Genomic DNA, 13566 nt, shown 5'->3' with positions numbered 1-13566 from the left:
TCTCAGGCCTCTTGTCCCAATAAACCATTGGCACGCTGTAAGTTGGGTTTGGTGGGAGTCACACAGATGCTGTGTCCCTTGCTCAGGTAGCAAGAGCTGTACACGAGACATCTTTTAGTGTGGTTGTCGCAGCTTGTGGGCCTGTAAACTCAGCGTGCACTGGAATATAGAAGGACGGGTTGTTTCTTGCAATTTATCAATGGACTTTGGGTTTCATCTTTCTCCAGCTAAATCAACACCAGCTTGTAGCTGAGGAATTCCGCTTGGGAGTATTTGCTACCTTTGGGCGCACTTCTCAGTTTTTGGTAGCTTCATTTTCTGCGTAAGCCCGTGTGTGTCTTGCTGAGGAACTCCTTGCAGCTACTGCACATCTAAGAGCCTTCGTGTCTCCCTGAAATACCAAGTTAAAAGTGTGTGTTTGCTGAGCAGCAGATTCCTGTGAATTCATCACACTTTCCCACTTCAAAGAGCATAATCTCTTTTCACAGCCTCTCTTTTCTTCTTGTTCCTCTTCTTCTCCCCCTGCGTTTTCAGTGACATCCCTGCTGGTCAAGAGAAAAGCTGTATGCTGAGTTCCGCCTGGCGCTACGCGTGTGCCATCCAGGCCGGACGTGCTGCTAACCGGCCTCTGTCTCTTCTGCCGCTTTGTCTGCGAAAGCTGATACTAATTTGAGACTCCTTTTTCTTTGGCACGTGTTTAAATTGATTAATGAATTAGCTGGTGCTGGAAGGAGAGGAGAAGAGTGGTCTCAATGAATAAATCTTGTTCCTCAGCTGGTAGCCAGGCCACAGACCACGAAATGCAGCTGTCATTTCCTTCGTCCTTCGCCTTAGCACAGCATTAGGGCTCTGAGTGGAATCAGTCAGAATTGATGTGTCTAGGGGTAAAATCCTGATGATTCACTGGGGGATATGCTTTGATCTCCATTAGGCCTGAGCCAGCATTTGTGCAAAAAAATTAAAAGCCCCCCAGTGACAGAGTCTGACTTACCTGTGTCTGACTGCACGCACGCGATGAAATACTGCTGTGTGTAGGAGTTACGGTGTTAGTAAATTCCTGCGCAGATAATTGCGTGGCTCTTCCTAACTTTTCCTTTGTGGGTCAAAATGGTGCAGAAGAGAAGCAGAGCTGCAGTCTGAGCGTGCAGAGCTTGCTGCATTCCCATGGCCAATGAAATTACTCAGGTGTGGCCTGCAGTTGGTAAAACGATGTTTTAAGCCTCATCTTTAAAACAAAAAGAAGCGGACATACTTAGGGAATTGCACACGAATGACCCAGACACGTTGTTGGTGTGCGTGGGGCTCTGCTGCAGCAGGTGCAGGCACAAGAGGTTTTTGTTAATTTTAGTTTGTGCTTCTAAATGTCAGGCATTTTCTGATGTGCTGTATTCCCTGGACCTTTTCTGGCAAACGCACAGCTCTGCCTTGTAACCATCCCCGTGGGAAGGTGCCTCTGTGGGCAGCGCCTTAGAGCCCTCGTGAGAGTTTTCCACCTTTTTGCAATTTGTCAGCCCTTGGTCTTGGGGCAGAATAAAATGCCACGTGTTTTTAAATCCTCATGTTTTTTTTTAACGTTTTTGCTGATGTTCTTTGAAAACCAGTCCCTCTTCAGCCCTGTGCCCTTGGAAAAGGCGGATCCAGTTCTGATGCTGTTGTAGGGTAAAAACCCGGGTACCAACGTGAGGTTTGTGTCCGAATGGTCCTGCTGAACATCAGCTCTTTTCTCCAGCCTGTTTACATCGTGTTCTTTGGAGCAGGTATAAGCGTTACTCAAAACTTTCACTGATCTAGTTTTCTGTATTCCATTGCGTGTCGCTGCAGAGAAGGCGGCATGTGACGTTCAGCACCGTGGGGCAGAGCTTGGTTTCTCCTTGCTTGTGTTCTCCGGCGGGGTGTTCGGTACATAGCAGGCATTTCACCCGGGGGTTTGTCAGCCTTGTGTAACTGGATGCTGTCAGTGCAGCACCTGCGACAGGGGCAAAACCCGGGGGCTGTGGTCTCAGCCCCTGACTCCTCGATGGCTTTGGCATTTCCCAGAGCGTGGTACAAATCCAGTCGGTGCATCCATGATGGCTTTTACATCCAACGCTGAGACAACTGACGCTTCTAAAATGCCGAGTGGGCAACATTTCTGCAGGGGCTGGGGGCGTGAGAAGGCTCTCGTCTGTTGCCTGCTCTGACCAGTGCGTAAACTAATGTGCCTGCTGGAAAACTGGCCTCGAGTGAGAGGAGTCCCTGCAGGCTGTGGAGCTGGCAGGGCCAGGGCCGAACCTCGAGCTGCCCTGGCATGAAGGTGTTGAGGCAGACAGGAGGAAAATAACAAAATCCCACGATAATTTCATGCTCCATTAGAAATGATCAGGGAAACCAGTATTTTCCAGTGCAAGATAACATCAGAGACAGTGCTTATTTTCTGGTGTTGCAAGGCTTGAAATTTAATAGTTCTCTTTTAACTTTAATTAAAAATGGATAAAACTATGCCAACTATTCTCTGGCTGGTGAATTCACACCCCTGCCCTGTTCTCCCTTGTAGGTCTGGCTTTCAGTGGTACAGGCAGAGATGTAGCCAGCGCCCGAATGTCGAGCCAGCAGGTCAGACCTTTCCCTTGCATGAGGCTGGCTGCAGGTGGGTCGGTCAGGAAGGAGTCTGTCCCCCCTGCGTGCCCTGTGGCTCGCAGGGACAGAAGACAGCAGTGCCTGGCAGGGTTAGGCTGCTGTTTGCAGCCGTAGGTTTCTCTGAAATGGTTACAGCCTTCTGGAACAGCCTGCTTTGGGTTGCAGAGGCCACTGTGTCTGAAGGCTGCAGTTTTGAAGTCAGAAAGCTTTACCCACGGCATTAGCAAAATCAGCACGTGTTGTTTGATTAAGTTCTAACAGTGACACTTTTCTCTGGTCTTGTATTGGTTTTCCGTATCTAATCCATCTCTGATGTGACAGCACACATTTTCAGAAGTCTTTTTCTTTCCAGCAGTCATGCTTTTCATTAACCTTCTTGCACCACTGATCACATATTTATTGTCCCCATGGCCTGTAATTGTGAAGGTTTTGCTAGAATTAATCTTCGTTTATGTTTGGTCACCATTCAGTGAGTTTTACATCCTTTGAAAACTGCTGTAAAGCTATTTCTGGTTGTGAAGTACAGTGGTCTTAATGCTCGTGGTATTTATCCTAACTGACAACTTGGGCCAGAACACAGGGCAGGACGCTATATTGCTTCGGGATAACGTTAGTTTCCCTTCCGGCGTTGTCGGCCTTAATTAAGATGCAACTGGAATTTTCCAAGAGAAAATTGCACTGTTTGCATGACTCTGCTTGAGTAGGGTCACTGAGGTTTTCTGTAATTGGCTTTCAGTTGGCAATTCCAGCATCTTTTCCCCGATTTTCTCCTTGGAAAGAGATGTGTGCAGGTACCATCACAGAGGCTTAAGCAGAAGTGCCAGTGATTTTGTATCATTTGGAAGGGAAAAGGGGAAAAAGCAACTACAAACGTTGACTTTCTGGAAATGAAACAATATCAAAATACGTCTGTGGAGGCAAAGGAATCAAGAATATTCCTCCTCCTGTCTGACCAGGCAGTCAGTGTGTGGGACTGTTTGCAGGTCACCAGCGAATAAATAAATCGTGTGTCCCTCAATGTGCCTTTTTGATTTCTTTTGAATTTCTCAAAATGCAGAAATTTTTAATGGCCGTGAGACACAAAGCATCTTAAGTAATAACTACCCTGAATAACTTGTTATTTATGAGTCCGCAGTCTCTCTTTTTTTTTTTTTTTTGGATGTGGGTTAATGTTTTTTTTCTGCTTAAATACTTTTCTGTCAAATGTAAGGTATTCAGGTCTTAATCCAAACTGATGTTTTGCCTTATGCCAAGTAGGCATCAAGTGCCTGGCGTTAAGCAAGGAGCCGCTAGGTGCTTAAAAGCTTTTCAGAATCCGGCTCTTGTTTATGCAGGAGCAGTTGCCCTTTGGAAAATGAGATTAAAAAATAGTATTTTTTTATGTGCCTTTCAAATGTCTTCCTGCTGTTGGAAGCTTTCTAGGGTCTTCTGACATCAGATGCAGTTAGCCTTACGTCTAAGAAGATCAATACAAAAGTTTCTCAGAAGGGTGGAAGAAGAGGTCAGTTGTCCCCCCAGAAACCCGTGCGTGAGTCACACGATCAAATCACAGGCCTGGCGCAGGATTTTCCAGGATTAATATGTCTTTGGCCATGTAGTTATGAGAAAAAATGGTTGTAGTTGTCCCAACATTGCTCTTGTCTGCTACGTTGTGTCTGTGCTTGGTCTTCTCCCAAGGTCTGCACTTGGAAGCGCTCCCTAGTCTGCGTGCGCAGACGGGACTGCGAGCGGCCGTGTCCCGGGCACAAAACCCGGGGGTTCTGGGTCCATGTGAAATTCCAGGAAGGTGCCAGGAAGGTGTGCAGCCTTCCCTCGGTTTGGTCTGCGCTCAGCAGGCGGGAGAGTTTCCTGGGGGTTCTCCAAGGTCCTCGCTGAGGTCAGGGCTGTGGTTATGGGAAAACCGGATGCGCTTATATCTGTAAGGAGTAGCAGAGATGCTATTTTTTGCAAAGAGATCCTCTGTGATCTAAACACACAGAAGAAGGTAGGTCAAACCCCACACTTCTAGGCGTTGTGCTCCAGGTTGTGCCTGCTGGCCTGTGCTTAGTGTTTAATGCTCGTTAGCCTCAGGAAAAATTGTGGGAGGGCCGCTTTCCAGGCTGAGCTGCTTGCTTTGCATTTTGCCTCATAAGTTCGCTCAAAGCTCCCTGAAGTGCCCTGCCCGAGGTTGCTCCTGCCCCAACATCATTCCTGTGGTGTTCTGGCGTGGGCTTACTGGAGCCCTCGTTGTAATGCTCATCCCAGAGGAGTGCGAGTGGGCTGTGGGATCCCACTGCTCTCTTCTGCTGAGCACCCTGAGAACCGTTCTGCGGGGTCTGTGGCTCTGCAGGGGCCAGCGTAGCATAAGAAGGGATGGTGAGGAAGGAAGGTGGTGGTACCTGATAGCTCACTGACGTGGAAGTGTTCGCTGGGGTGTGTGTCTTGAGGTCTGCATGGCAAAGTCCCAGGGAATTGAAACGTGGGTGTGAGCCATGTCATGAAGGTCCCCGTCCCTGGGGACGCTCCTGCTGCAGGAGCACCCCATCCAGCCCGAGCGGGCACGCTGGTGCCGAGCTATGTGTGCGGGTCCGACTCTGCCATCGCTGCTCCCCGGTGGGTGCCTGCTGTCCGCACGAGCTGGAGCTGCCGTTCTGCCCTGCGAGCCAGGAGCTGCCCCACGAGCGTCGTGGGCAGGAATCAGTGGGCTGGGATGTGCCGCAGAGCAGCCGTGCCTTCCGGGTGTGCTGCTAGCCGTGTAGCTGGCGTGGGGGTTGTGGTTTTTAAAGCCGGTGGGACCAGTCAGTGGAACTGTAGGCGAGTGGTGCTGAGCAGCACAGCGTCCCCGTGCACATGAGAGGCGCGCTGCCTCCTTCTCGCTGATGGTGCCGGCGCTGTCCCGAGGGCCTTGGGTCTCCCTGGGTCTTCTGGGGACAGTCCCGTTCGGGAACGTGCCTGGGGCATTTGGAAGAGCTTGTGCTCGTGCCATGTCTCCTGTTTGTTCTTTCAAGGAGAGCTTTTGTTCTGTAAGTTAAAATATCATACTTGTTTGATTTACTAGCTCGGAGCTTCCTAAAATCTTCTGCCTGCCGGTGTGAGCAACGAACGTGAGGTGAAGGAACGTGAAGTGAGGGAATACCCGCCTTCGTTTTGGAGGCTGACCTGTGGGGCTGAGCAGAGGTGCTCGGAGTGCTTCAAAGACTTCTACTGTACCACTGTATCGTGAAGGGGATGCTCAAGGGATCCTGCAGCCGATTGTCATATGACCCAGGTTTTGTTTAAAATTCAGTCGTGCTGATCACTCTTCTAAGCCTTGCTGTGTGGCCTTGGTCTGAAGTAAGCACTGGTTGACTAATCTAAGGTACTCGGGAAGTTTTATAGGAATTATCAGTGAAACAATGCCTTCTGAAAGATAAGCCCTCACTTGTTAAGCAATGACATAGCTCCCTGATTTTAAACCCCATCATCTTTTATACTTGGGCACATTGCTAAGCCTCATAATTAGTTAAATCTGCTCCTACAATCAAAAGCTATCCACACACTCCACTGCTCTGTGACGGTTTCAAAGATTTACGTGATTAACTTGGCGGAGGCGGTGGGTGGCTAATTGGATAAGCTTTAATCTTCACACCACCAAAGCGAAACACGGGAAGATCAGAGGAAGTAGGAAGTTATGCTGTGTTGTGTGGGAAGGTAGTTACCAAACATGTCAAAAAGATTATTGTAACGAGCAGACCTGTTGTCATGACCCAACCTACGAGAACAGGGCAGATTATTGGGGGGGGAGAGTGCAAATTATTTCAAATTTGCTTGCCTTGGCTTTTTTGACAGGCAGAAATAGTTGTGTTCTTAGCAAGCAAAGAGCTTTGTGTTCCTTCTGCTTTATTTAAGCAATTTTGTCAGGTGTTAACCCTAGGTTGTGCTTGCTAATTGCACTGCTGGACTGAGTGGCTGTAATGATCTTCAGAAGTGCCATGTGGCCGTTAGCTTAGCTTTGTGAGCCTGGGAGTGTTCACATGATATTTCAGAGTTATCTTTAATAAACCTGATCCTAGCTCGATAAATACCCGTGGTTTTCCCGGAGGCACAGAGACCTGAAGTGCAGAAATCCCCCAGCTCTTTGTTCCAGGTGTTGCCCATGAAAGCCGTGGTCGCTGGGACAGGGAGGCAGTTTGGGGTCTGCTCCGCAGCGATGGCCCAGCATCACCAGGGTGGTCACGAGAGATTTAGTGACTGGCAGTCAGCACTTAGTGTTGTAGGAACCAAAGACGATTCTTTGGTTCTGACAAATCCATTACCTCGAGATTCTGTTAAATTAATGTGTTTAAAATCTTAAGCGAGAAGAAATGAGGGGTTCTCAGATTGGAATGGCTGTGAACGCAACACGAGGTGTGCAGTGCAGCGCACACAGATGTGTCTGGGGTGTGGATGTCCCAAAACTCGCATGGTGATGGATGGTTTTCCAGCCGTGTTGATTCATCACATGGCCAGGAGATGTCTCTAGTTCACCATAATTCCTCAGGGATCTCCTAGGCACAAACTGTGGCTTTTGCTTAAATACCTTTGCTGTAAAACTTCGGTCACCTTCTGCAGAGTTCTGCACCCAGTATGGGCAGTATGCATTTAATTCTTCCCATCTGCACCGATACTTCTGTGATACCTTGCTTTGATACAGGGTTTTGATCACCAAATGACACCAAGCATATATTATTACCATGTAGTGTTTCAGTGCATGCTGAAGAGAAGGGACCTGGGCTTAATTCAAAATAAAATAAATCGGTCTTAGCGCAATGAAGCACATTTTTGAGACTCTGGGAGGATTGCTTGAGAGGTACTAAAAATGCTGCCGGCTTAGTTTGTGAAAATGATTTGGGAAAAAAGAGGGTAAAGATAAAAATGAGAATCAAATACAGAGTTTAAAAAAGCAAAGCAGAGATTAATCTTATTTCCGTGCTGCTGTTGAGGATCCAGTCTCGTCAATGACTCTTACCCCAAATCAGATTTGCGGTTTGGGGTCCAAATGTCTCGCGGGCTGCCATAAAACGTTTATCTGGTAGCAGAAACAAATGAAAAGCTGAAAGGAGGAAACCAGAAATCTGGTATTGAGAAAAATATTGAAGTGGCATTTCACTAGAATGGGCATGAAAAATGGGCACTCTGCTGCCCTGGGCATGAGAAACGTGCTTTCTGGTGTAACCGGGGAAGCGTCTGGAAGGGGAACACCCTCAGTCATGAGTGCTTTAAAAGAAAACCTGCACGTCGACTACTTCACATTAAGTGTGTGTGTGCCTGTCTTCATGTTCACAGCAAACCATGAAGGCAGGGAGAAGTTCTCTGATGTGTGTCTGCATTAGGGCATCGATCCTCTTACTGCTGGAAGCTTTCGGGCTGTACCTCAGTGTTCTTAGAAGCTTGTGTCTCGATTGCAGAGCGAATACTTGGAGAATACGTTGCTGCCCAGTAACCCTTTTTTTCTTTGTAACAGTTTTGAATGCTGCACGTTCTACCTGCTAGCAATGCACTTCCTGTGAATAGATTATAAAACGTATGGTGTGCGTTTCACCACGAAGTTTAATTGTTTGGTGCAAAATTAATTCTCTTCTTGCTTCACTGCTTTCAGGCAGCGTTATGGAGCTTGCAGAATGCATTTGTTAGTGGAGATCAGTGGATTTTTTCTGGCTAATTTCTTCTATGATTGCAGAGAACGGCGTGGAGTATGACAGATACTTGCAGTTCCATCTCTGCCAGCCAGTCTTGCATGCATGAATTAAAGCGTGTGGATTTTGTTTAAAACTTGAGAATTATTTAATGAAATTATTTTCAGATCTAGCCTAATGACTGGAGGGATCAAACGAGGTGTAACCAACCCGTGGCTCTTGGAAGAACCTGAGGAAACCAGAGGGCTTGGCTTCCACGATATCAGGCAGCAGCAGCGGAGGATCATAGAAGGTAAGAGAGTCTTTTTGTATGTTATGAGCATCACTAAGACTCTGTGAGGGCCCTTGTTAGAAAATCCATACAGTAACCGCCACTGAAGTTTTATTATCTGGAGCTGTCAAACATGATGCTTCCAGGTGGCTGTCTCCTGTGTTAGCAGGAGCGGTATTGTGCTTGCAGTGTTCTTGACTGGAAACATCTTCTCAAAGCAGCTTTTCAAACCTATCTCCATTTGGATTGAAGTGAGTAATCTGTGCCGTGACGGGAGGAGAAACCACTGAAACAGTTAATTGTGTTTCTGAGCACATGAACTTGAGAGGTTTCTTTACAGTCAGATGCAGGTAATTCAGTGATTGTCTTTTGTCTGCATTTTAGTGAAGTTGAGCGAATAATTCCTGAGTACAGCTTAATTTAACCCTGGGCAGGTGAGATTTTCACAAGACTAATGTGATTTTGCCCGTAGTTATGGTTTAAGTTTGCAGTGGAGATCTCATTAATTGCACTGACTGGAGTGGTATTACTGCTGTGCTTCAAGCCAGGTATGTGCTAGATGTATTGTTGGATTGGAATTAGGGAAGAATTAACTGACCTAACAAGATTTTGGCCCTCAGCATCCGTAAGGAATAGATTCCTTAACTTTAGCAGTGTTGGAAAGCCTCTGCCTGAGGACCCCAGGTGGGTAATGAGGTAATTCCTGCGTAATTAAAGTATTGGAAGTGATCAAGTGAAATCAGTCTCCAGATAAGGCCCACTCGAGTCTGTGTGTGAGAAAAGGTTAGAGCTACGGTTCAGGAGAATGGCACAAACTCTATTTGGATGCCCCAGGAGAAACCTCAAGCTCCAGTTTTGATTACATCCCAGATACCCCTTTGGGGAGGCTAAAAAAAGGTATTGGTGACTAGGCTTTCACCCTGCTGAAGGGCAATAATGGGTTCTGACCATCCTGCATGGCTTTCGGCTCTCTGGCTGCAGCCAGCTGCCCTCTCACGCTGTCTCACTCTGTGCAACATCGCTTCTTTTCACTTTGTCAGGCCGCTGACAGTCCTGCCTGCAGCACCTCTCCTTGTTCTGCTTTGTGACTTCGCTGGGTGCGGAGAGCTGCACGCCGTGGTTAGGGTGCTGGCGAAGGGCTGTGCAGCTCCACCAAACTGCAAGAGCAGAGATAACCTGCGGCTTCCTAGAGGAGTGCCTGCAGAGCTGATGGGAGCACCTCAAACGTCAGCTGCCCCCATTGTCCCCTCTGTCTCAGGCTCTCTCCCATGCGCTCTGAATCCTCTTGCAGCTTTAAAAATCTATTTGAATTCTTTGGTGCTTGCATCGCCTGTTTGTCTTTTATTCATGTTAAAAGTTTCTTGGAAAATTTAAAAAGGCTAATCAGGGATCTGGATGTGTGTGCCAGAAAATCTCCTACATGTATGATTGAGTAACAGCTGGATGTTGAATTCTTGGATTTTTTGGGACCCTCAGCTAAGAGTCCCACCCAGAGCAGACAAATTAATTACCCATCATTCACATTATTTTAGGAGTGTTGTTGCCATAAGGATTCATTTTCATGTTGTGTTGATGTCTTTTTCTTAGTACCTTTTAACTCTTTAAACACAGAGTAGATCTCTCTTCACTTCTACATCTTTTGTGGTACATTGCCTGGCTTACCGGCAGTTTTTTTCACGTAATTTCATGTAATTTCTGATGCAGAGCAAGATGCTGGACTTGACGCTCTTTCTTCAATCATATCCCGGCAAAAGCAAATGGGACAGGAAATTGGGAATGAGCTGGATGAACAGAATGGTAAGAACAAGAGCCACAGAGACCTATTTTTACCTCATTTATATTTAAGACTCTGTTTCATTTCTTTTAGCCTTCATACAACCGCATTGCTTTTTCACCCACAAAGTAACAAGGCAGTACTCTAAAGGTTGCTGTAACAACGACTCCTGCAGGTTCTGTGCATTCCTGAATTGTTTATTTTGCCTTACTTGTGCGTAAAATTTATAACACTTGGTATATTTTTATGAAAACTGTCTTTGGGAAAAAAGGGTTGGAGGTTGTTTGTACATAGTACAAAATGAATTTTATGCTTGGATCTTCTGCATTTTTCAGTGATTCTGTTCTAATGACTTTTTTTTTTTTTTTTAATGGCAATCTTTTATTTGTTTCTGAGTTTCATTTGAACATTCTTACTCTGTGTCTTTAGTTATTAGCTGGATGGAAAAATCTTGTGCCAGCAATTGAAGGAGAAGCATTGTATTGTTTGCTACAAATAATTTGGATTTTGAAGACTTCATGAATTGAATGTAGGATCGAATTAAGTGCAATATTGAAATAGAACAGTACCTATCTTCTTTAAACTGAGCCAGTATCCAAATGGTGGGATTGCTCTCCTGTTAAATACGCTTTGTTATTCACTTAATTGTTGCCTGACATCAACCGTCCCTAGGAGAGCAGATCCTCTAGTCTTTCTGACTTTTTCATTTCTTACAATATGGTAATAGTTCAATTAGAGCCTTGGAGCCCTGCCAGTCTTCTCCCTTGCACAAAGACTTGAGCCATATGGTTTATCTTTGGGTTGTGTTGTGCTTAACCACTGAGAAGGTAAATGTCCTTTTACTTGCTAATAAATGATACGCTTAAATCGTCTTCTTCCTAGACCTGTGTTTTTCCCTTGTATTTCTCGGCATGCCTGCTCGTAGCGAGGGGGTTCCCGAATTAACAATCACGTAACAGAAAGTGCTGCCTGGGAGCTCCGTTCCAACTGAGTGAAGCGAGGCTGCGGCTTTCTCGTGTTTGCCTTGTATACATGTTCTGGCTAAATGCAGGAGGGATGAGAAATGTCTAGAATATGTCATTGTTAATCTTAAGATTGTTAAGAAATGGTTTGCACAGCTGGGAGAAACTATGCTTAGTGCTCTTGTCATATTTTGATCCTCTGCCTCATCTGAGTAAAGACATTTTCAATTAGAAATCTCAGTTTCATAAGTTTCTTCTATTAACTGTTGTTTAAAAAGTCACATTAATTGTTTTTTTCTCTAAATAGGAAACAGGTGGGAAGCATGAGTGTGTTTACTAATTCTTTGTGAAACCTTGGTTTCTCATCAGGAAAATATATAATGTGTCCCATTTCCCTCTCTTGGGGGTCGGGGGAGGTTCCCCAAATCCTTATGTTCTGGGACTCTGAAGGTTATGTGCATTGTACCATTGCATTTCTGCGTGATCGTACCAGGCTTTTTCTAGCAATGAAGCCTTGAAACGCCTCTGAAATTGGGAACGTATTTAACCCTCCTTTTCACCAATAGTTCAAATAATGCCAGTTTTGTTTGACTTGCTTGTCTTGCAGATATTTACAAAGCCTAGAGTAAAATTCTTTGTTTTCGTATGAGCTCTTCTGGGACCTACAAGCAACTCTTTCTCAAAAGAAAAGCTCTCCCAAGTGCTGAGGGTAAAAAGTGGTGAGGATTGCCTGCTGCTGACTGCAGGCTAGGTTCTGAGGGCGGGGAAAATGCAGAGTTGCCTGTGCTGCTCACTGCCCCAGAATCGCAAGAATAAAGCCTACCTACCAGTCACGTAGAGTGCCTTGTTTATAGGTCTTTGGCACCCTGAAAACGTAGGGAAGCAATCTGACTTCTGCAGATGGAGGGGCAGAGCACTCAGTGCTTGGCTTCTCTACTGCCAAGCAAGTTGAACCTCCATGTTCTCTCTGACTGGGTGCAATTCTTTGTTTTTGTGGATATGGGGGATATGGCAGGGTGTTTCATGCCACTGGCACGCTGGAAAAGCTGAAATCCCTAGCAATATTTTCCGACGTCTACTTTCCCTTTACGCATCTTATTTTATGCCCTGTGCTTAATTGTCCGCAGACTTTTCTCAGGCACTTTGCCAATATCGTGTCACTATTACACTGTCAGGTTGATGAGCATAACTGCCCTGTAATTTCCCCTTGCTCGGAATCTCTTTCCTTCCTCGTGCTGAGTGATAATGGCATCGTCTGTGTTGTGGCAAGGCAGGGGAAGTTCATCTTCATTAAGTGCTGCATCAATATTTCTTTTTATTTGAGTCAAATTTTCCATCAAACTGTATGCTTCTGTGGGAAGCTCGACTTCCACATCGCTAACCTGCTTTGGACATTCGCACCTTCTGCAACTAATTAGGTGCCTTTAGCTCGTTCTGGCTTTGGAGCTAGAGCTTGTGATAAAATACAGTTTAAGTCAGAAGTAGCTGATGATGTCTGATAGTTAACGCAACACAATTCAGAGTGCTGGGTAAGTGTAATTATTTTCCAGACAATGTGCTTTTTTCCTTCCCTAGCAGTTCAAGCTCTGTGTTCGCGGAGCTGTTTGCACTTCCCAGTTCTTCAGGCTAGCCGGAGGCATTTTCCCCTGAGTGCCAGTTGGTGTAGCTGTGCATTTGCAGATTCTCCAGCCGCAGAAAGTAGTGGAGGCATCCAGATTAATTATGCAAAGTTTACTTCTTGAGTAGAGCTGGTACGTGTAAATTCTTTTGTGTTTGTTAAATGACTGAAAAATGATTAAACTTTGCTTTTAGAAGGGTGGTTACTTGGCAGTATCTATTTTTACTTCACTGGTGGGCTGACAGGCATGACAAGGAGTAATGCTCGAGGTTTGTAAGAGGGCATCTCAAGGCATCCTGGAAATGAGCCTCGCGGGGCAGCTGCTGCCATCCGGGGAAGTCTGGGTTCTGCAGAAGATTTGATCCCTCTCCTCGGGCAGTCTGGGAGACGCTGGCTTCCTCTGAGCCCACCTTTCAGCCGGTGGCTGAGCTGCCATCCCAGCCGGCAGGCACCGAGAGGGATTCCTCTGGTGTGATGCCTCCAGCCTGCATTGTGCACCCGGCTCAGGACGGAGCGGCCGTGCCCTGGAAAAGCCTGGTTTCTCCCCACTGATCATAAGTGAGCCTGGGCTCGGATGGAGGTGGCTGCTTTGCAGACATCTGCCCTGAGCAAATGAATCCTACCCTTTGATTTCACTGCGATGCTTCCAAGTTTTAATTGGAGTCTCATGTCATTCTTTACTCAGATTTTCA

The 13566-nt window shown here is 46.2% G+C and overlaps 1 protein-coding gene across 1 annotated transcript in view; it reads left to right on the top strand.

Annotated features, from left to right (window-relative positions):
* Positions 1-13566, top strand: part of STX8 (syntaxin 8) — a 97410-nt gene that overhangs the window by 5086 nt on the left and 78758 nt on the right. The window contains exons 5-6 of the mRNA XM_035342418.1: positions 8417-8541; positions 10225-10317. Coding sequence (XP_035198309.1) covers positions 8417-8541; positions 10225-10317 — 218 coding nt within the window. The remainder of the gene's footprint in view (positions 1-8416; positions 8542-10224; positions 10318-13566) is intronic.

This window comes from Oxyura jamaicensis, chromosome 18 (genome assembly GCF_011077185.1).
Source record: "Oxyura jamaicensis isolate SHBP4307 breed ruddy duck chromosome 18, BPBGC_Ojam_1.0, whole genome shotgun sequence".
In the NCBI taxonomy this organism is placed as follows: domain Eukaryota; kingdom Metazoa; phylum Chordata; class Aves; order Anseriformes; family Anatidae; genus Oxyura; species Oxyura jamaicensis.
This window is presented reverse-complemented; position numbering and strand designations above follow the sequence as displayed.